The sequence below is a fragment of the Equus quagga genome, chromosome 8 (assembly GCF_021613505.1).
Source record: "Equus quagga isolate Etosha38 chromosome 8, UCLA_HA_Equagga_1.0, whole genome shotgun sequence".
In the NCBI taxonomy this organism is placed as follows: domain Eukaryota; kingdom Metazoa; phylum Chordata; class Mammalia; order Perissodactyla; family Equidae; genus Equus; species Equus quagga.
The window spans coordinates 125566690-125588169 of record NC_060274.1 but is presented as its reverse complement, the minus strand read 5'-3'; the positions used below and the strand labels follow the sequence as shown (position 1 = coordinate 125588169).

General features: G+C 47.9%; 1 protein-coding gene across 1 annotated transcript in view; it reads right to left on the bottom strand.

The window, feature by feature from the left end:
• Positions 1-10: 10 nt before the first annotated feature.
• Positions 11-21480, bottom strand: part of ZNF783 (zinc finger protein 783) — a 22068-nt gene continuing 598 nt past the window's right edge. Inside the window, exons 2-7 of the mRNA XM_046669666.1 lie at positions 18237-18638; positions 18028-18154; positions 17738-17866; positions 6308-6436; positions 5126-5236; positions 11-3150 (exon numbers count right to left, since the gene is read on the bottom strand). Of these exons, the coding sequence (XP_046525622.1) occupies positions 2315-3150; positions 5126-5236; positions 6308-6436; positions 17738-17866; positions 18028-18154; positions 18237-18638 (1734 nt within the window). The 3' untranslated portion in view covers positions 11-2314. The remainder of the gene's footprint in view (positions 3151-5125; positions 5237-6307; positions 6437-17737; positions 17867-18027; positions 18155-18236; positions 18639-21480) is intronic.

The following is a 21480-nucleotide window of genomic DNA, read 5'->3' as shown; positions in this document are numbered from 1 at the left end:
CCAACATATTTATTGAGCACCGATGGGGGCAAGGGACCACTGCCGTCATAGTGCTTAAGGGCCTTCAACACCAGGACTTCACCTTTATTTTACAAATGAAGAAGCTGACACCCAGGGCTGGGAGTGAGTCTAAGGCCAAATCAGGCTCCAGCCTCGCGGGCGCGGAGCACAGCTCTGTTCCTGCACCACGCAGCCTCCGCTGACTCATTTCAGTTGTTGAGTGCCAGGCAAACCCGCACGGCCTAGCTGGGAGCCTAGGCACATCGAATACTTTGGAAGAAGAAAAGACGGGAGCCAGTGCCTCGCGATTACTCGTCGTTTGCACTTCTGTTAGAGTACCTGTATTTACACAGGGCATTTAGCATTAGAAATACAGGCCTAGGAACTCTTAGCGAGGCATCCCCAGGAAACACCTGAGACTAGCTCTGGCAGCTGAGGGTTAACCTGTGAGCAGCTACACTTGCACCATATCCTGTCTGAGCACTTGCTGACAGCCCAGCCGTGACTTGTGGGGCCCCTGGCGAGGGCTGGGGGTGCCAGAGCAAACAAGCAGAATCCACAGCAGGGACAGGTGGCAGCTCTTCCTCCCAAGCCCAGGGCGACTTGGCTGAGCTGTCACTGACTTGTACACACTCTGGCCCCAGAGATGATGGCAGTGTTCCCATCTGCCCCCAACTCTGTTCATGACTTTGGGAGAGGAGTGAGGGTCAGAGGCGGCAACAGGATGTGGCACAGCCAGGGACCCAGGCACCTGGGAGAGGCCTGAACGCTGTCCACGTGGTGCCAGACAAATAAGACAAGAATCAGAATCACCCATCACTCCAGCTTCAAAATCACCCACACCAAGGGCTGGTCTCTAGGCAGCACCGAAAGTGGTGTGACTTAATAGGCACGAGGAGCTGGCTGCCCTCTAGACTTCCCCAGGAAGCCTGGAGCTACTGTCTGAACTTACATGCTTTGAATGTCATTGCTTTGGTAAGAATTTGTTCCGTGAAATACGGAGGGCTCCTGGGACATGCAGCCCCAAGGGAAAGTGACCTCACTCTGCACCCTCCACCCACTCTAGAAAACAAAAGTCCTTCCTGAGGGATTCTGACTGGGGGAAAAAGGACTGAAGATCTGCATGGAAGAGAAAGGGGTTCCTGAACTTGAAAGGAAGGACAAAACCAGGCTCCCTATTTGTCCAGTTGCCTCCAGATCTATTAGGACCCTGAGAACCCTAAGGTGAGAGATGAAGCATTGGGGTCATCACCCCATTTGCTGGAGGTGGTGAAGAGTCACTCAGATCTGCCCTAACTCTGCCACAGAGCCCCATGTTCTCAGAGGCAGCCCCTCCTTTGTACAAATCAGGCCCGGCAGCCCCAGAGTCCAGGTTAGCTGACCAGCCTCACCCAGACCAGGATCTTCCTCTCAGGAGGAGCTTCCTGGGCTTGCTCTGCATCCCCCCCTCGAGGTGTTGTATGGGGTCATCCACGGAACACGCACTCCTGTGAACACTGAGTCCTTGGGGCAAGTGTCATCCACTCCAGGCTTCAGGTTCCCCATCTCAGCTGACAACCAGCATCAATCATGGATGTGAATACCTGCTGGGGGTAGGACTAGGAATACTGGGAACCAGTCTGGACCAAGGAACGCACACCTGGGAAGACACCTGGTTTCCAGGGCAGCAGCCGAGGCATCCCCATCCACACCCAGGCTGGTCTGGACAGCCCCTCTGCCATTCCCACACACAAGGAGATGGCAGAGTAATTCCTGTCCCTCAGGAGCTCTTGGTCCCCTTTGCAATCACACACAACACTTAAAACAAAAGCACTAGAAAAGCTCCATAAGGAGAAAAAAAAAGTTGCAAAATAAAATAGAAAACTCAAATTTCCAGTGCCTATTCCTCAGGCTGTGTGTCCACTCTGCTGTTTCGCGTGTTGACAGCAGGCACAAGAACTCTGTACAAAATCGAAACCCCAGGCCCTCAATGTCTCTCTCGCCCCCACTGGAAGGGCCACAGTCTCTGGTCTGCTCAATTGTCCGTGGTACCTGCCAAGACCCCCACCAAAACCTGGCATCCCCTAAGCCTTAGGGATCCTTTATAAGTCAGGAATGTAGAAAAGGCAGCAAAGAGGGACAAACTTAGGAAAGAGGAAATTGAGGCATCTGGTCACACATACACTCTGTCACTCTGCTGCTTCTCATTTCAAAGAAAAGAAAACTCTGTCCAAAGCCATCCCAGAAAGAGGAAGCAGCGTCAGGCACAAGGGGGAAAGGCCCCGCAGGTGGAGAAGAGGTCCTGCCCTGGGTGCCCCTGCAGGCCCCTGCCTGGTCAGCCCTCCTCGATGCGACTGGGCCGGCGCAGGGGTGGGCTCCCCGGGCGCCCGGGGGGAGCAGCAAAGTGCGGGCCCGCCTGGCCTCGGGCGTGAGTCTGCATGTGGACCGCCAGGTGGTGGTTCCGGTTGAAGGCCCGGCCGCACTGGGGGCACTGGTAGGGCCGCTCACCGGTGTGGATGCGCTGGTGACGGAAGAGGTCGGAGGGCCGGCGGAAGGCCTTGCCGCAGTAGGGACAGGCGGGCCAGCCCTGCCCATTGCCCGTGTGCAGGCGCTGGTGCAGCAGCAGGCTCTTGCGCTGTGGGAAGAAGCGCAGGCACTCGCTGCAGTGGTACACCTTGGTGGCAGCCGGCCTCCGCCCCACGAAGGAACGGCCTGAGAGGGAGCGGTGGCCCTCAGGCTCCTCGGGCAGCCAGCGGATGACAGGGCCGGGCACCACCACCTCCCCCGGCTCCAGCGTGGAGTGGGCTTCCCCCCACGCGGGGGGCGAGCTGCCCCGGGCCTCCCTGTGCTCCTCCTCCACGTGGGTCCGCTGGTGAATGGTCAGGTTAATCTTCAGGCGGAAGCTCTGCCCGCAGTCGGGGCACGGGAAGGTCCGCTCTCGCCTGCGAGGGAGGATGCGGGGCGGCTCTCCCAGGCCCCCTGGTGGCCGAGGGTCCCCTGCCCGCACCCTTGGCACGCCCCCGGCATGAAGCCTGCCGGGGCCCCCAGTCCCACTCCTGGGTCCTTTAGGGAGTCTACACTGGGTCTGGCTGGGGGACTTCCCCAGAAAGAGCTGCTCAGGCATCATCTCGTCCTCAGATTGTGCTTCTGTCTTGATGACCACACCACCACCTGGGGAAAGCAATCTCCGTTGATTTCAAGTGGGCTGCCCCAGCCCCACCTGGGCCACTCAACCCAGCCCTGGCCTCCAGGGCAGCACCACCTGCTCCTGCCTTCACTGAATGTTTTTCCCCTCCTGGTGCTCACAGCACGGAGCAGGAGTCCAGCTCACTCAGCCCCACCAAGCAGGCACTGCCTCCTAACGTCAGCTGGTCTGTTTGTTGCCATGAGGCCCATTCCTGCAGGCCAAGCTAAGGACATCAGGAGAGAGGAGACAAAGCTACAAAACCAGGAACCAGGGGGTCAGAGGTCAGGGGCCAGACCTGTGGGAGACAGATGAGTGGGAAAATGAAGGGGAGACAAAGAGAGGCAGAGCCCCTGGAGCCAGAGATACACTGGCTTTGCAGGACCCTCAAAAGTTCTGACAACTGTAGTTCTGATCTATGAATGACCACGAGCCCTGTGGGCCCTGACCACCTCCAGACCAGGTAAGAGGCCTCACCTCAGGGCTGGAGGTGGTGGGTGGCTTAGCACACTCAGAGCTACTCATCCACGAACAAATCCACACGGAGCGTCTACCACCTGCCCAGCACCGTGCTCTCGAGCAACAGAGGAGCCACGAGGACCTGGGCTTCCCGGCTGGGCCTCAGTGTGAGACATGCTTGACTCTGAGGGAGCATGAGGCAAAGGAACTGCTGGGACAGAGCAGTGGCAAGGAGGGGCTGAGGCAGCGACCGGTGGGCTCACAGCAGCTCCCAGGGGTCCCCAACACTGGGAAGGCAGGTCCTGGCCAGCAAGCCCAGCCTGGAACACTGTGCTTTCTTCTAAATCCTCCAGCTGCTGTTCACCCCTGGTTTGCTCTGGAGCCAGCCCCCAGCCACGCTCTCCTCGGACCTCCCCCAGCGGCCGGCAGCCTCAGCAGCTAGACCACACAGGCGGCTCACAGGCCAACAGCGAACCTTGCCCTCTGCATATTAAAACGAAAGCCCTCAGCCCTTTACGAGCAACTTCCAAGGTCTAGGACCAGAGTAATTTCTAATCTTGCTGAAGCCTGAACTTAAGCCACGAGCTGGGAGGCTGCGGAGGAGTAGAGCCCTACCGGGTGAACCTCCAGGGCAGCACCCAACGGCAAGACCTGGGGGTTCCCGCTCACTGCAGCTCGCCCAGGAACCCCACGAATAATTCAGGACAGGAAGTGATTTCTATGTTAGAAATGACCACTGTTTCTAAGTCAGTCCTTCAGCTACAGGATCATTAAGAGTCTATACGAATCATCTAAACTTTGGGGTACACTGGTGCGTGTACTGGGCCTCCGTGGTATCCCTGCACTTGGGGATTCGTGGGGGTCTCAAGCCTGTTCTCTGTGAAGGCCAGGGCTCCCGACCTCTTCGTCTGAAGCCCATGTGCAGCTGGGTCTCCTGCCACGCCACAACCCCAGGGGGACCCAGATCTCACCTTTGCCTCCCACCAAAGCAGGAACCAGGATGGAACCAGGGAGATCTGGACCCCTTTCTACTGGGACAGAAAACCTGCCCCAAGGCCAGAATGGGCAAGAATCACTTTCTTTCTCCTGCTCATCAGGGGATAAGCCCACTTTACAGAAAATGCACAGACTCTAAGAGGGGGAACTAAATTTAAATCGCAGGCCACCACACACAAACCGTAAGATGTGAGGCTGTGAGCATGGTACTTCACAGGGTTGCCGTGAGGCCTTTGTGCCACCAGACCACAAACCTGGCAGTGTGCCACTTGTTCTCAAGCAGCACCTTTCCAGCCAGGACAGACCGCCATAGGGGGATGACCAGGACCATAGATGATCTGGGTCCCCAGAGTCCCAAGGGAAATACAGCTTGAGGGGTGAGGGAGGGACCCCTCAGGAGGAAACCCCTCACCAGGTCCCTCACGCCAACCCCCACCCCACTCCCAAAGGGCCCCTGAGCTCCTCTGAGGTTCTGCTGTGACCACGGGGCCTCCTCCCTTCACTCACCTGGCCCCATGCCGGGTAGGATGTCCCTGGGAGGGGAGGCTGACGACTCCCCATCGGAAGATTCTTCCTCCTGTTTAACCGAGGACAAAATGCTGGTGCAGGCTGGGGGCCCTGTGAGAGAGAATCCCGTGAGGGCCTTTCCCAACACCAGGCTCCTGCAGGGTGACACAGCCATCCCCTAGCCGGCCCTCAATTCGCTCGACCGCCTGCCAGGAACAGGAAGAGGGGGCCCCAGGGTTGGGTCCAGAGGACTGCAGGTGCTCACTCTGCAGCCTCCGCTTCAGAGGGTGGAGGAAGCTGTGAAGTCCACGCCCCCAATTCCCATGCAGGCCAGTGCTAACAACTCATCCCTCATCTGAATGTCACCCTGATGGGCCTCAAAAGGACAGAGGGTTTGGGGAGGCGCCCTCTCCTCAAACACTGACTGGGAAGGAGGGACACAGGGAAGGGAGGGAGTGTCACCTCCAACCTCAGGGAGCCCATGTTCAGTGAGGGAGATGCACAGAAACAACTGGAGAGAAAGCAACCCCGAGACTGAAAGGTCAGGCCAGCAGGCCGGGTGGTGGGGATGTGGGGGGGGAGGGGGGCGGCGGTGAGCCAGCAAAGCACAGTCTGGAGACAGAAAACAAGGCTCTGGACTGTCTGCCAAATGCCCTGTGAATGACACTCTGATTCTGTGAAAGGATGGACAGGAATCTCCTTCAAACAGAAGCAGACAGAGAGCACTGGAGGGGCTGCCTGAAGCCTCAGAGCCCCTCACAGGCCTTCAGACAGAGGACAGTACTGAGGAACACACATGGGGCACCACACTAGGGACAGGACACACATCGCCCCATTAACGTAACCATCGTAAGAAGCCTGAGGAGGCCCCACACTCGCCCTCGAGGGCCCCTCCCTCGCTCCAGCCAGACTGCAGTGCTCGGCCCCCACCACACCTGCAGGAGCCACAGCTCTGCTCAGACCATCTTCTCCTGCTGAAAATGCCCTCTGATCCCAGCAAAATCTACCCTTCCTCTACGGCCTGTTGCAGGGCCCCTTTTCCAGGAAGCCTGTCAGGCTCAGCCCAGCCCCGTCCCCAGCCATCTCTCCCACCCTCGAGCTTCAGCACTTGTTCTCAGCACCGCTTGTCTGGTACTGCTGCTGGGGCACCAGTCACACTGCTGCCCGGCTGCCCGCACTCACCGGTACTTGTTTCAGGTGGAATTACTCTGGTTTCTGAGTGTTGCTGGTGGTCGGGAACCTGCGCTTCTGTTGGCTCCTCCTGGGCAGGGCTGACTGGGCTGGGGATGTGCTCTAGATGTGGCGGGAGGCCTGGAAAGCGCAAATCAGTGACACTGAGGACAGGAGCCTCTGGGCAAGGGCTAAATGCAGTCACTGGGACCTGGGCATCCAGTCAAGCACAGGGTATGATAATGGAGTGGACGTCACTGATCACCTAGTGACTAGACCCCAGGCTAAAGCCGCCATGTCTGAGAGAAGGAAACAGTACAGCACAGTAACTGACCTGACAGCACCAGACAGGCCATGACATGCAGGCCCAAGGACCTGGCTTTTGAGGAACTCCTGGCTCAGAACACTAAAACATGGCTCCCAACCCCAAGTCCTCCACCAGGCTGGTGTATGAGGATCCCCTGGGGAGCAGCCCCAAGATTCTCATCAGTAGTTCTGGTGGGCCTAGGAAGTATGCAGTTTTGAAAAGCTTCCTAGGGCAAAAGAGATGAACAAATACTCACAGAATTAAAAATTATAATGGCCCATAAACAAATAAAAAGATATTCAACCACACTCATAATAAGAGAGGTGCCATTAAAATTACACCGTTATCAAAGCCAGACAGATACTACCAGAAAACTAGTCCAATATTCCTTAATAAACATTGATGCAAAAATCCTCAACAAAATACTAGCAAACCGAATTCAGCAGCATATTAAAAGGATTAAACACCATGACCAAGTGGAGTTATTCCTGGAATGCAAGGATGGTTCACTATATGAAACTAGACTAATGGAATACACTGCATTAAAAGAATGAAGGGAAAAAACCATGTGATCATCTCAACTGATGCAGAAAAACCATTTGACAAAATTCAGCACTCTTTCAGGAGAAAACCACTCAACAAACTAAGACTAGAAGGAAACTACCTCAACATAATAAAAGCCATATATGAAATACCCACAGTGAACATCATACTCAATGGTGAAAGACTGAAACTTTTCTCTCTAAGATTAGGGATGAGGCAGGGATGTCTGCTTTTACTACTTCTATTCAAAAAAGTACTGGAATTTCTAGTCAGAGCAGGTAGGCAAGAAAAAAAAATAAAAGGCCTCCAAATTGGAAAGAAGTAAAATTACTTCTATTTGCAGATGTTATGACCACATATGTAGAAAATGCTAAATATCCTGCAAAAAACTGTTAGGACTAATAAATGAATTCAGCAAATTAGCAGGATAAAAGTCAACATACAAAAACCAGTTGCACGTCTGCTTTTTTTTTTTTTTTTTTAAGATTGGCCCCGTTGCCAATCTTTCTTTTGTTCTTCTTCTCCCCAAAGCCCCCCAGTACACAGTTGTATATATTCTAGTTGTAGGTCCTTCTAGTTCTGCTATGTGGGACGCCACCTGAACATGGCTTGATGAGTGGTGCTACGTCTGTGCCCAGGATCCGAACCGGCGAAACCCTGGGCCACTGATGTGGAGCACGTGAACTTAACCACTCGGCCACAGGGCCAGCCCTGACTAAAATAAGCTGTGTCTCTATATAATAATGATGAACAATTTGAAAAGGAAATTATAAAAACAATTCCATTTACAATAGTATCAAAAAGAACAAAATAGGAATAACTTAACCAAGGAGGTGAAAGACTTTTACAACGAAAACTATAAAACATTGCTGAAAGAAATTAAAGAAGACATAAATAAATGCAAACTATCCCATGTTCATGAACTGGAAGACTTAATATTGTTAAGATGTCCATATTGCCCAAAGTGATCTTCAGAGTCAGTGCAATCCTTATCAAAACCCCAATGACATTTTTCGCAGAAATAGAAAAGCCCCATCTTAAAATTCATATGGAATTTCAAGAGACTCCAAATAGCCAAAACCATCTTGAAAAAGAACAAAGTTGGAGGAATTCCTGATTTCAAAACTTACTACAAAACAACAGTAATCAAAACGGTGTGGTACTGGCATAAATAGAATAGAGAACCAAGAAATAAACCCTCACATATATGGTCAAATGGTACTTGAGACAGGTGCCAAGACTACTCAGTGGGAAAAGGACAGTCTTTTCAACAAATGTTGCCAGGAAAACTAGATATCCACGTGCAAAAGAATGAAGTTGGACCCTTATCTAACTCCATATATAAAAATTGACTCAAAATGGATCAAAGACCTAAATGTAAGATCTAAAATATAAAACCCATAGAAGAAAACATAGGACAAAAGCTTCACATTGGATTTGGCAATGACTTCTTGGATACGACACCAAAGCCTCAGGCAACAAAAGAAAAAATAGACGAATTGGACTTAATAAAAATTTGTAAACTTATGCATCAAACAACACTATCAAGAGAGTTAAAAGGCAACCGACAGAATGGGAGAAAATATTTGCAAATCACATATCTCATAAGGGATTAATATCCAGAATATAGAGAGAACTCCTAAAACTCAACAACAAAAAAACAAACAACCTGATTCAAAAATGGGCAAAGGACTTGAACAGACATTTCTCCAAAGAAGATATACAAATGGCCAGTAAGCACATGGAAAGATGCTCAACATCACTGATCATCAGGGAACTGCAAATCGAAACCACCATAAGATACCATCCCACCCCTATTAGGATGACTATTATTTAAAAAAAAAAAAACAGGAACTAACAAGTGTTGACAGAGATGTGGAAAAACTGGAACTCTTGTTCACTGATGGTGGGAATGTAAAATTGTATAGTCACTGTGGAAAACAGTATGGTGGTTCCTCAAAAAATTAAAAAGAGAATTACCATATGATCCAGCAATTTCACTTATGGGTATATACCCCCAAAAAGTGAAGGCAGAGTGTTGAAGAGATTTTTGTATATTTATGATCATAGCAGCATTATTCACAGCAGCTAAAATATGGAAGCAACCCAAGTGTCCATCAACAAATGAATGGATAAGCAATATGTGGTGTATATATATATAGACACACACACACAACTGAATATTTTTCAGCCTTAAAAACGAAGGACATTTTGACATATGCTACAACATGGATGAAACCTGAGGACCTTATGCTAAATGAAATAAGCCAGTCACAAAAAGACGAACACTGTATGATCCCACTTATATGAGGCACTTAGAGTAGTCAAAATCAGAGACAGAAGGTAGGATGGTGGCGGCCAGGGAACAGGGCAGAATGGGGCAATCATTGTTTAATGGGCATACAGTTTGAGTTTTACAAGATGAAAAGAGCCATGGAGACGGATGGTGGTGGTTGCACAACATTATGAATGTATTTAATACCACTGAAATGTACACTTAAAAATGGTTAAGATGGTAAATTTTACATTATGTGTATTTAACCACAATAATAAAAAAAAAAAGAAACGAAGTGCTGATACACAGTACGACATGGATGAACCTTGAAAACATTACATGAAGTGAAAGAAGCCAGGCACAAAAGACTACATATTATATGGTTCCATTTATATGAAACGTCTAGAATAGGCAAATCTATAATCAGAAAGTATATTTGGGGGATGGCCCAGTGGTGCAGCGGTTAAGTGCACATGTTCTGCTTCGGCAGCCCAGGGTTCGCCAGTTTGGATCCCGGGTGCAGACATGGCACCGCTTGGCATGCCATGCTGTAGTAGGCGTCCCACATATAAAGCAGAGGAAGATGGGCATGGATGTTAGCTCAGGGCCAGTCTTCCTCAGCAAAAAGAGGAGGATCGGCGGCAGATGTTAGCTCAGGGTAATCTCCCCCCTCACCCCCCCGCAAAACGTATATTTGTTGTTGCTTAGGGTGGGGCAGCTGAGTAGGGGTTGGGGGTGAGCTGAAGGGTACAGGGCTTATTTTTGAGGTGGTGAAAATATTATAAAATTGGCTATGACGTTGGTTGCACAGACCTATGAATATGCTAGAAACAACTGAATTGTGTACCTTAAATGGGTGAACTGTATGGTGTGTGAATTATATCTAATAAAGCTGTTATTTAAAAAAAATTACACTGAAATACTTCTTCTTACCTATTAGGCAGACAAAAATGCTGCAAGTCTGACCACGTTCTCTAAGGCAAGGCTGATGGGGATGCAAATGATACAACCCCTACGGAGGGGAATTTGGTGATAAATTCTTGAAAAATTACACACTCATCTACCTTTGACCCAGCAGTCCAGCTTCTATGACCCTATCCCAATGATACACGGGCAAAAATATGAACTGACTTATGCACCAAGTATTCCTTACAGCATTATTTATTTATACCAGTAAAATATTGGAAATAGCCCAAATGTCCATCTGTGGGGACTGCTTCCACAAGCGGTGGTGCATCACACCATGGAGCATTCCACACGCATGAAAGAAACGAGGGAAATCCCTACACACTGAGAGGAAGTGACCCCAGGACAAACTACATAAGACGGGGATGGGGGAAGACAGGGGTATCTACGTGTCCCTGACATTTTCAAAAGGAAACATCAGAAGTATAAACAAGAAGCTAATAAAAATGGTTATCTGTAGGGAGAGGGAGGGGACAAAGATGGAAATGAGGCTTCCCTGAATGTTCCCTGTTAAAGCATTTTGACTTTGCAAACATAACATGTCTTACATATTCAAAAAGTTCAGTTAAATCAAAAAATGAAAAGCGCCATCTCTAAAAATCTAAAAATAAACAAACTTCACTGTATATCAAGTTGCTGACATAACCACATAGAGAAAACAATTATTCCAAGTGACTTTAAAAAGCATTATTTTGTCTATAAGTCCTGAATGGAATGTACTCAGAGGACAAAAACGGCTGCAAAGAAATCTCAGATTTCAATCAATAGTATAAGTGTTAGTAGAAATATTGCCTTCATTATTTTGAAATTCATTATTTGAAGTGAATAATGAAATACTAGGATTTGGACATAAGATAATGCAAAAAAGTAATTATGCTGCTATAGTTAGGAATTTAAGATTTCCAAGTAAAAGTCGCATGCAAGTATAAAATCAAAGAACATTAAATTCGAATTAGAAATATCATTATAAACTCTTGATATTTTTTCTTTTCAAAAATACATATTTTCTGAAAAGGCGCAGAAGCAATGCCAAAAATTAGCAACTACTGGCACTTATCTGCAATTTCTAAATATCACTCCCCACTGAAAGGAATCAAAATTCCTTGGAGAAACTCTTCTTCCAGGTCTGGGCCAGGAAACCTACAAGATGAATCTAGAACATCTTACAGTGTTTGAACCTCACTGAAGTCACATCAAAATGACCTCTGGGCCAACTTGAAGGGGCTCCCACAAGCTAAAGATGGGACCATTTAAGCATGAAAAGAACGACTGCAAAGGACTGCATGTATAAAACATTTAACAATCTATGAAGTCATAATAATAATCCCAAAGAAGAAAAGCCAAGCAGCGGCCGTCACTGGAGGCTTCGAAGGCAATAACTCTTCCTTCTGAAAACCAACGAGGGCAAAGAATTAAGCATCTAGGCTGCCCTTTCTGTACAGACTGTATATGAGGATAACAAAGAGTTGATTCGGGAAATTATTCTTTATAAAAGAATTTTAGCTATTAAGTGCAGAAGTAATGACAGAATTTCACCATTTTGCAACTCCTAATAAAATAACAAATGCAGGCAACAATCTTCAATGATTATTAAATCATCGTGTGAAAAGTGGATGGGAAACTTTCTAACAGAAGGATAAGCCTGACAATCATGAAAAGAAAGACAATGAGGTGAGCCCTGACACCAAAAAACTTCTAGAAGAAAACACAGCAAAAAAGCTCATTGACATTGGTCTTAGTGACGATTTTTTGGATTTGACACCAAAAGCAAAGGCAACAAAAGCGAAAATAAGTGGGACTACATCAAACTAAAAAGCTTCTGCACGGCAAAGGAAGCCATCAACAAAATTAAAAGGCAACCCACTGAATGGGAGAAAACCTTTGCAAATTATATATCTGATATGGGTTAATATCCAAAATACATACTCATACAAATTAACAGCAAATAAACAAACAATTCCATTGAAAAATGGGCAGAGGATCTGAATAGACATTTTTCCAAAGAAGATATACAGATGGCCAACAGGTACATGGAAAGATGCTCAACATCAGTAATCATCAGGGAATGCAAATCAAAACTACAAATGAGACAGATGTCACCTCACACCTGTTAGCATGGCTATTATCAAAAAGACAAGAAATAAGAGTTGGCAAGGATGTGGAGAAAAGGGAACCCTGTGCATCGCTGGTGGGAATGTAAATTGGTACAGCCACTATGAAAAACAGTATGAGGTGCCCCCTAAAATTAAAAATAGAAATACCATGGGGCTGGCCCGGTGGCGCAGTGGTTAAGTGTGCCCGTTCCACTTCTCAGCGGCCCGGGGTTCGCCAGTTCGGATCCCGGGTGCGGACATGGCACCGCTTGGCAAAAGCCATGATGTGGTAGGTGTCCCACGTATAAAGTAGAGGAAGATGGGCATGGATGTTAGCTCAGGGCCAGTCTTCCTCAGCAAAAAGAGGAGGATTGGCAGATGTTAGCTCAGGGCTAATCTTCCTCGAAAAAAAAAAAAAGAAATACCATACGATCCAACAATTTCACTTCTGGGTATTTAGCCTAAGAAAATGAAAACTAACTCAGAAAGATATATACACTCCCATGATGTTCTTTGCAGCATTACAGGCACACTTTGGAGATACTGCGAGTTCGGTTCCAGACCACTGCAATAAAGCGAGTATCACAATGAAGCGAGTCACACAAATGTCTTGATTTCCCAGTACATATCAAAGTTATGTTTACACTATACCATAGTCTATTAAGTGTGCAATAGCATTATGTCTAAAAAACAAAGGTATATACCTTAATTAAAAAATACTTTAGGGGGCTGGCCCCGTGGCCAAGTGGTTAAGTTCACGCACTCTGCTTTGGTGGCCCAGGGTTTCACTGGTTCAGATCCTGGGCACAGACATGGCACCGCTCATCAGACCACACTGAGGCGGTGTCCCACATGCCACAACTAGGACTCACAACTAAAATATACACCTATGAACTGGGGGGATTTGGGGAGAAAAAGCGGGAAAAAAAAAAAGAAGATTGGCAACAGTTGTTAGCTCAGGTGCCAATCTTTAAAAAAAAAACCTCTATTGCTAAAAAATGCTAACCATCACCTGAGCCTTCAGCGAGTCATAATCTTTTTGCTGGTAGAGTCATAATCTTTTTGCCTCAATGTTGATGGCTGCTGACTGATCAGAGTGGTGGTTGTTGAAGGGTGGGATGACTCTGGCAATTTCTTAATAAGACAACAATGAAGTTTGTCACATCAATTGACTCTTCCTTTCACAAATGATTTCTCTGTGGCGTGCGATGCTGTTGGATGGCATTTCACCCATAGTAGAACTTCTTTCAAAATTGGAGTCAGTCCTCTCAAACCCTGCCGCAGCTTTATCAACTAAGTTTATGTCACATTCTAAATCCTGTGTTGTCATTTCAACAACCTTCACAGCGTCTTCACCAGGAGAGGTTTCCATCTCAAGAAACCACTTTCTTTGCTCACCCATGAGAAGCAACTCCTCATCTGTTAAAGTTTTATCATGAGATTGGAGCAATTCAGTCACCTCTTCAGGCTCCACTTGTAATTCTAGTTCTCTTGCTGTTCCCACCACATCTGCAGTTACTTGCTCCACTGAAGTCTTGAACCCCTCAAAGGCATCCAGGAGGGTTGGAATCAACTTCTTCCTAACTCCTGTTAAGGTTGCTATTTGGACCTCTTCCCATGAACCATGAATGTTCTTAACGGCATCTGGAATGGTGAATCCTTTCCAGAAGGTTGTCAGTTTACTTTGCCCAGATCCATCAGAGGAATCACTGTCTATGGCAGCTATAGCCTTATGAAAAGTATTTCTTAAATAATAAGACTTGAAAGCCAAAATTACTCCTTGATCCATGGCCTGTAGAACGGATACTCTGTTAGCAGGCATGAAAACAACATTAATATTGTTGTACCTCTCCATCAGAGCTCTGGGTGACCAGATGCATTGTCAATGAGCAGTAATATTTTGAAAGGAATCATTTTTTCTAAGCAGCAGGTCTCAACAGTGGGCTTAAAATATTCAGTAAACCATGTTGTAAACAGATGTGCTGTCATCCAGGCTTTGTTGTTCTATTTATAGAGCATAGGTAGAGTCGATTTAGCATAATTCTTAATGGCTCTAGGATTTTTGGAATAGCAAATGAGCAAGGGCTTGAACTTAAAGTTACCAGCTGCAGTAGCCCATAACAAGAGAGTCAGCCAGTCCTTCAAAGCTTTGAAGCCAGGCATTGACTTCTCCTCTCTAGCTATGAAAGTCCTAGATAGCATCGTCTTCCAATAGAAGGCTGTTTTGTCTACCTTGAAAATCTTAAGTGTAGCCACCTTCATTGTCTTATTTAGATCTTCTGGGTAACTTACTGCTTCACCCTGTACTTTTATGTCATGGAGACAGCTTCTTTCCTTAAACCTCATGAACCAACCTCTGCCATCTTCCAACTTTTCTTCTGCAGCTTCCTCACCTCTCTCAGCCTTCACAGAATTGAATCAAGTTAGGGCCTTGCTCTGGATTAGGCTTCGGATTATAGGAATGTTGTGGCTGGCTTGATCTTCTATCCAGACCACTGAAACTTTCTCCATATCAGCAATAAGGCTGTTCTACTTTCATATCATGCATGTGGTCATTGAAGTAGCACTTTTAATTTCCCTGAAGAACTTTTCCTTTGCATTCAAAACTTGTTTAACTGTTTGATGCAAGAGACTTAGCTTTCAGCCTATCTCGGCTTTTGACGTGCCTTCCTCACTAAGCTTATCATGTCTGGTTTTTTAATTCAAGTGAGAGACATGTGACTCTTCCTTTCAGTTCAACACTTAGAGGTCACTGTAGGGTTATTAATTGGCCTAATTTCAGTATTGTTGTGTCTCTGGGAATAGAGATGCCAAAGGAGAGGCAGAGAGACAGTGCAACAGCCGGTCAGCGGAGCAGTTAGAACACACACGACATTTATTGATTAAGTTCACCATCTTATACGGGCACAGTTTGTGGCACCCCAGCACAATGACAATAGTAACATCAAAGATCACTGATCACAGATCACCATAGCAATAATAATGAAAAAGTTTGAAATATTGTGAGAATTACCAAAATGTGACACAAGGACACAAAGTGAGCAAATGCTGTTGGAAAAATGGTGCCAACAGACTTGCTCAATGCAGGGTTGCCACAAACTTTTAATTTGCAAAAAAATGCAATATCTGCAAATAATACAAGGTATGCCTGCATTTACCATAACCAAGAAATGGAAACAACTTAAGCGTCCATTGATAGATGAATGGATAAAGACGATGTGGTGTGTACATACGACGGAATATTATTCAGCCATAAAAAATAAAATCTTGCCATTTATGACAACATGGATGGATCTTGAGGGATTATGCCAAGTGAAATAAGTCATACAGAGAAAGACAAATACCGTATGACCTCACCTATATGTGGAATCTAAAAAAAATAATAAAAACCAAGCTCAGAGATACAGAGGACAGACTGGTGATTGCCAGAGGCGGGAGCGGGCAAAATGGATGAAGGGGATCAAAAGGCACAAACTTCCACTTATAAAATAAACAAGTCGTGGGGATGTACCGTAAAGCATGGTAACTATAGTTAATAACATGGTACCGCATATTTGAAAGTTGCTAGGAGACTAAATCTTAAGTTCTCATCACAAGAAAAAAATATTCTCTAACTAGGTGTGGTGATGGATGTTAACCAGACTTATCGTGGTAATCACTGCACAATATATACAAACATCAAATCATTATGTTGTACACCTGAAACTTATATAATGTTGTATGCCAATTATACCACAATAAATTTTTAAAAAGGCATGCAAGAGGGAGTACACAGCACCACCTCTAACGCGGTCTTTCCAGTAAGACTGACCGTGAACCTAAATGAGCCCGCAGACCGACTTGCCAGGTTATAGGAAACACAGGAAAGAGAAGAACATGGCAAAATGACGCCAAATCCAGAACTCGGGAAATGATAGCATTTAAAAAGATGAAAGATAAATGAAATTAAAATGTCAGCAAATAAATGACATTAAAGAGGGAAGCTGGGGATGGCCCATCAACTGATGAATGATAAACAAAACGCAGTGTATCTATAGAATGGAAAATTACTCAGCCATGAAAAGGAATGAAGCATGAATACATACTACGACGTGGACGGACCTTGAAAACATGCTCAGTGAAACAAGGCAGATACAAAAGGTCACATATTGTATGATTCCATTTATATGAAACATCCAGAATAGGCAAATCTATAGAGACAGAGAGCAGATTAGTGGTTGCCTGGGGCTGGGGAGAAGGGGAGAGGGAACAAGGAGCTCCCCCTAATGGATACGAGTTTCTTTTTGGTGGGACGAGAAAGTTCTAAAATTAGATTGTGGTGATGGTCACACAACTCTGTAAATATAATAAAACACGGAATTGTATACTTTAAACCATGAATTGCGTGGTATGTGAATTAAATCTCAACAAAGCTGTTAAAAAGAGGGGGACTCTTACGAGTTTTTTATAGACTTTTTATAAACCAAATGCAATATGTGGACTTTGGTTTATTAGAATTAGGATCCAAACACCCTAGAAAAGATTTTTGAGACAGTTGAGGGAAACAACACGGACTAGGCATTAGATGATAAACTGTTGGGGTGATAATGGTCCTGTCGCTATGTTCAGAAAAAGGAAAGAAAGATGCATGGAGCAAATGCAGCAAAATCATGACCACCATTGAATCTGGTTGATGATCATTTGGAAGGTCACCGTACTATTCTCTCGATTTTCATTTATTTTTTAAAAATTTTATTAAAAAAAAAGCCCCCCAAAGGATTCTGATACGCAGTCAACTTTGGAACCCCCGTCCTATACCACACAAGCTGTGGGGACGAAGCTGGCTGGGCCTCCTCCGAGAGGGCCCACTTCCACAAAGGGAAGCCGTACATTACAGGCCCCACAGCTGCAGCTGGAGTCGGGAGCAGAGGTGGAGGGCCACCAGGAGGTGGCGGCAAAAATGCTGCTGCTGCTAGCATTACAGTTAGTCATAGGTCCCCACTTACTATAGAATGCTAGCTTCCTGTCTGCCATCTTCCCAAGTCCTCACAGCAGCCGAGTGAGGCAAGCACGGCTGTCCCCTCGCACAGACGTACAAACTGGATGGCTCTAGGGCAAAAGCCCTGCCCTGCCCCTCCCTGGGCGGGCCTCAGACAGCGCGTGCCCACCATGGGTGAAGGGGCTGTCCTCCCTTCCTGGCCTCACAGCTAGTCTGGGAAGCCCAGAGAGCGGGCTGTGGTTCAGCTTGCCCTGGCGGCTCCCCACCGTGCCGCACTCACCAGCGCCTGGCCTCTTCGGGCGTGCTGCCTCTCTCTCCTTCCCCTCCTCCGGGCCCCATGGGCCGTCAGGACAAGGCTCCTCACCCCTCTCCATGCGGGTGAGGATGTCCGGTTTGGAGATGGCATAATCTGCATACGGAATGAAGAGAGCTGGGTCAGGACTGGACACCTGCCACCTAGCTGCCACAGAGATGCAGAGACACCAGAGGAACAGAAGCTAACGCAAAGACACAGACTGTGGGAGGCCAATCTGTGGACAGAGGCCCAGGTCCTCACTTATGCAGCCTTACCCAGGGAGACCAGCATCTCATAGTTGCCCCTCATCACGTGCTTGTAGAGCTCCTTCTGCCACTTGTCCAGCCTGCCCCACTCCGACTCGGAAAAATACACAGCCACGTCATCAAAGGTCACGGGCACCTGGAACCACAGTGTCACGCACACTCACCCAGACACAGGCACGGCCCCTCGGGCTGTCCCACCCAGGGTGCCCCACGGTTACCTTGGGGGCCTCCCCCTTGCTGCCCGGGGGCAGCCGCAGGATCCAGAAATTTCTGTTTCTCAGCAGGTTTTCCATGTTCTCCAGCCGCCTCTGCAGCAGCCCGTACTCCTGCAGCAGGGTCCCCAGCACGGCCCACTTGCCCTCCAGCTGGTTCCCCAACTCCAAGGCCGTCTTCTCACAGTCGGCCAGCTTCTTCTCGGCTGTCCCTGTTCGTCCCTCCAGAGTCAGCAAACGGGCCAGGCAGGAATCCACCTTCTTTTCCAAGGCCTGGATGGCGGCCACCACAGTCCACAGCGTGATCTCCGTGGAGTAGAGGTATGAGTTCTTCTCAGCAGCCGGCTGGGGCGACGGAGAAGGTGTCGAAGGCCTTTCGTCTCCTGTTTGCTTGTCTCTCTCTGGAGCCTGTCCACAAGAGAAAGGAGAGATGTTATCAGAATTATACAATCAAAATGTCCACCTTAAAAAGAAACCTCAGAATGTCACCTGCCCGGGTAAAGCCTCATCTGGGATCCTGAAGGCAGGTCAGGCAGCCGTGGGGGGCATGGGGAGGCAGGGACATCAGTTAGGAGTCCAGCCTCAGGACAGGAGACACTGCCTGGACCAAGGTGTTAGCATGTGCGAAATAGGAGGAAAAACATAGCCAAAGAGAGAAAGTGTCTGCAGTCTCCAGTGACTTCCCTGCTTCGTTCTCAGTCTCTTCCTCTGAAAAAGAAGGGACAGGTTTGAAACCCAGAGAACGTGAGCCCTGCAGTCACACAGCCTGGGTGCAACCAGCACCTCTGCCACTCACAAGCTGGCTGGCTCTGGGCAAAGTTTTAGAAACATCTTTCAACTTCACTTCCACATCTAGAAAATGGAACTGATAAGAGTACCTACATGATAGGACTGTGAGAATTATTGACACAATCTTTGCAAAAAGCATTTAACAGAATGTCTAACACGTGGTAAATATGCAACAAATGTGAGCTAAGCTGATAACGAGGAGGGATGTGATGATGATGAAGATGCTTCTGGCTCAGGGATGCAGGGTGAAATAGTTCATGGGAACTTTTTTCTCCCCCTTTTTCTTTACATTGTCCTTCAGTGCCTTGGAAAAGAGCTTCTGGAGCACCCCAGCTCCTTGGTGACTGATGCACAAGCTGTCCCTGAGCGTGTGCAAAGGCCTCAGTCCCAGTGCATCTTCCTAAAAGCCTTGCTGGAAATGTGAACTGACATCTCACCCCTCCACTTCACTCATCATCCATGGCCAAATCACCACCAAGTCCTATCCATATGACTTCTCAAAGTATCTCAAATCTGTCCTCTTTTCTCCTTCTCCACCGCGATCACCTAGGCCAAGCCCCAATCACCTTTCACCTGAGCCACTGCAACTCCACCCCGCTGACTTCCCCACTTCACCCTTCTCCCCCACCATACACTTTCCAGAGGGCAGTCAGTACTCTTTTAAAAGCACAAACTATATCACTTTAGTCCCCTGCTTAAAACTCTCCCATAGCTTCCCAGTGTACCTGGAATAAAATCTGAACTTCTTTTCATACCTCAGCCTGCCTCCCAGACCTTATATCCTCCTGGGTATTTACTACACTCCAGCCACCCTGGCCTGCCCAGATGTCTAGGATACACCCAGCTCTCCTCCACCTGCGGTCAGCTCTTCCCACACCACTCCTGGCACCCTCTCACACGAGGCTCCAGCTTAAACATCGCCTCCTAGAGACCTTCACTGACAGACACATCTAAAACAGGCCCCTGTTAGTCCCTTCCCTCATAGCACTAATAATCTGTGATCATTCTATGTGTTGGCCTGTGTTATGGTTTGTTTCCCCTATGGGAACATAAGCTCCCATGTAGTCCCAGCTTCTAAGAGTGCCTCACTCATAGCAAATGCTCAGTAAACACCTGTTGAATGAATGAGTGACTAAACAATTAAACAATACATTCATTCAATAACCATTACTGAACACCTGTGATAGTAAAGGTACAACAGGGATGCAGAAAAAATTATGTGGTTCTTCCTTCCCCAGAAGAAAAATTCTGTACAGAAATAGTCACCACTATTAATTGTCACTATACATAGTAACAGTGTGATACCATAGGCTAACAAAAGTTGAGGGCAGATCTGTCCTGTTTGGGGAGTTTCTTGGGGGGCTGGCCGGGCGGCGTAGTGGTTAAGTTTGTGTGCTCGCTTTGGCAGCGGGGGTGCCCTGGTTTAGATCTGGGTGTGGGCCTAGACACCACACCGCTCATCGAGCCATGCTGTGGTGGCATCCCACGTGCAAGGTCGTGGAGGACTGGCCCAGATATTAGCTCAGGGCCAATGGTCCTCACACACACAAAAAAACCCCAAATGACCCTTGTGATTATATTGGGGAGTTTCTTGGAATCTGAGGAAGTGCAAGAACGAGGGCAGAGGGAAGGGAGTGGGTGGATAGGAGTGGTCAGGGAGAATGCTGAGGGAAGCTCCTGGGCTGGGTGGGAGCTGATGATGTCACCTGTACAGTTACAGACAGGCCTTGGGGGGCTTCCCCCAAGGAACAGGCCATAAGCCTGAAGGGCTCCCACCCCCTCTCCCTCCCTTGCACTCAGGGGACCCCCCAAAAAAGCACATACCAAATTCACTAATTAAAGAGGAGAAGAAATTCCTCCTTAAAAAGCATCCATAAAAATCAAAGTTTCAAAAACCTGAGATGTATTAATAATAGCAGATATATTTATTGAGCTCTTTACAGGTGTTTTCCTAGTAGGTCAAAAGTGGCCAAAGGATTATTTTCTCCCAAGTGGACATATTACATTAGCCAACATTCTAAAATCTGCTAAACAAAAAACACAAAAACAAAAAACCCTACAGTCCCTCTGGCAAACAGCATTCAACACCTTTCTCTTAGGTCAGAGCAGAATGCTGGGTCCCTTAAAGGGGGTGTGATTCCAAAGCCCCGGCTGGGCGTCAGGCTCTGGCCTCGACTAGGGAGTGACCTTGGGCCGGTCCCTTCTCGGAGCCCCAGGCGCCAGCTGTCAGAACCGCATGGAGCCGGCGCCCCGCCCTCCCCGCCGCCGCCGGGGGCCTCACAGGAGACAATGGACGCGGCCGGGGGAGGGGGACAGCCACGCTGAGCAAATGCAAAGGCCTGTCATCCTGAGCGTCCCTGGGAGCCTGGCCTGCCCCCGCCGTCGGGCCGCCCGCCCGCCGCGCCGCCGGCCTGGCCTTTGGGCCGCCCGGGCAGTGGGCCTGAACGCCGCCCGCGCGGGC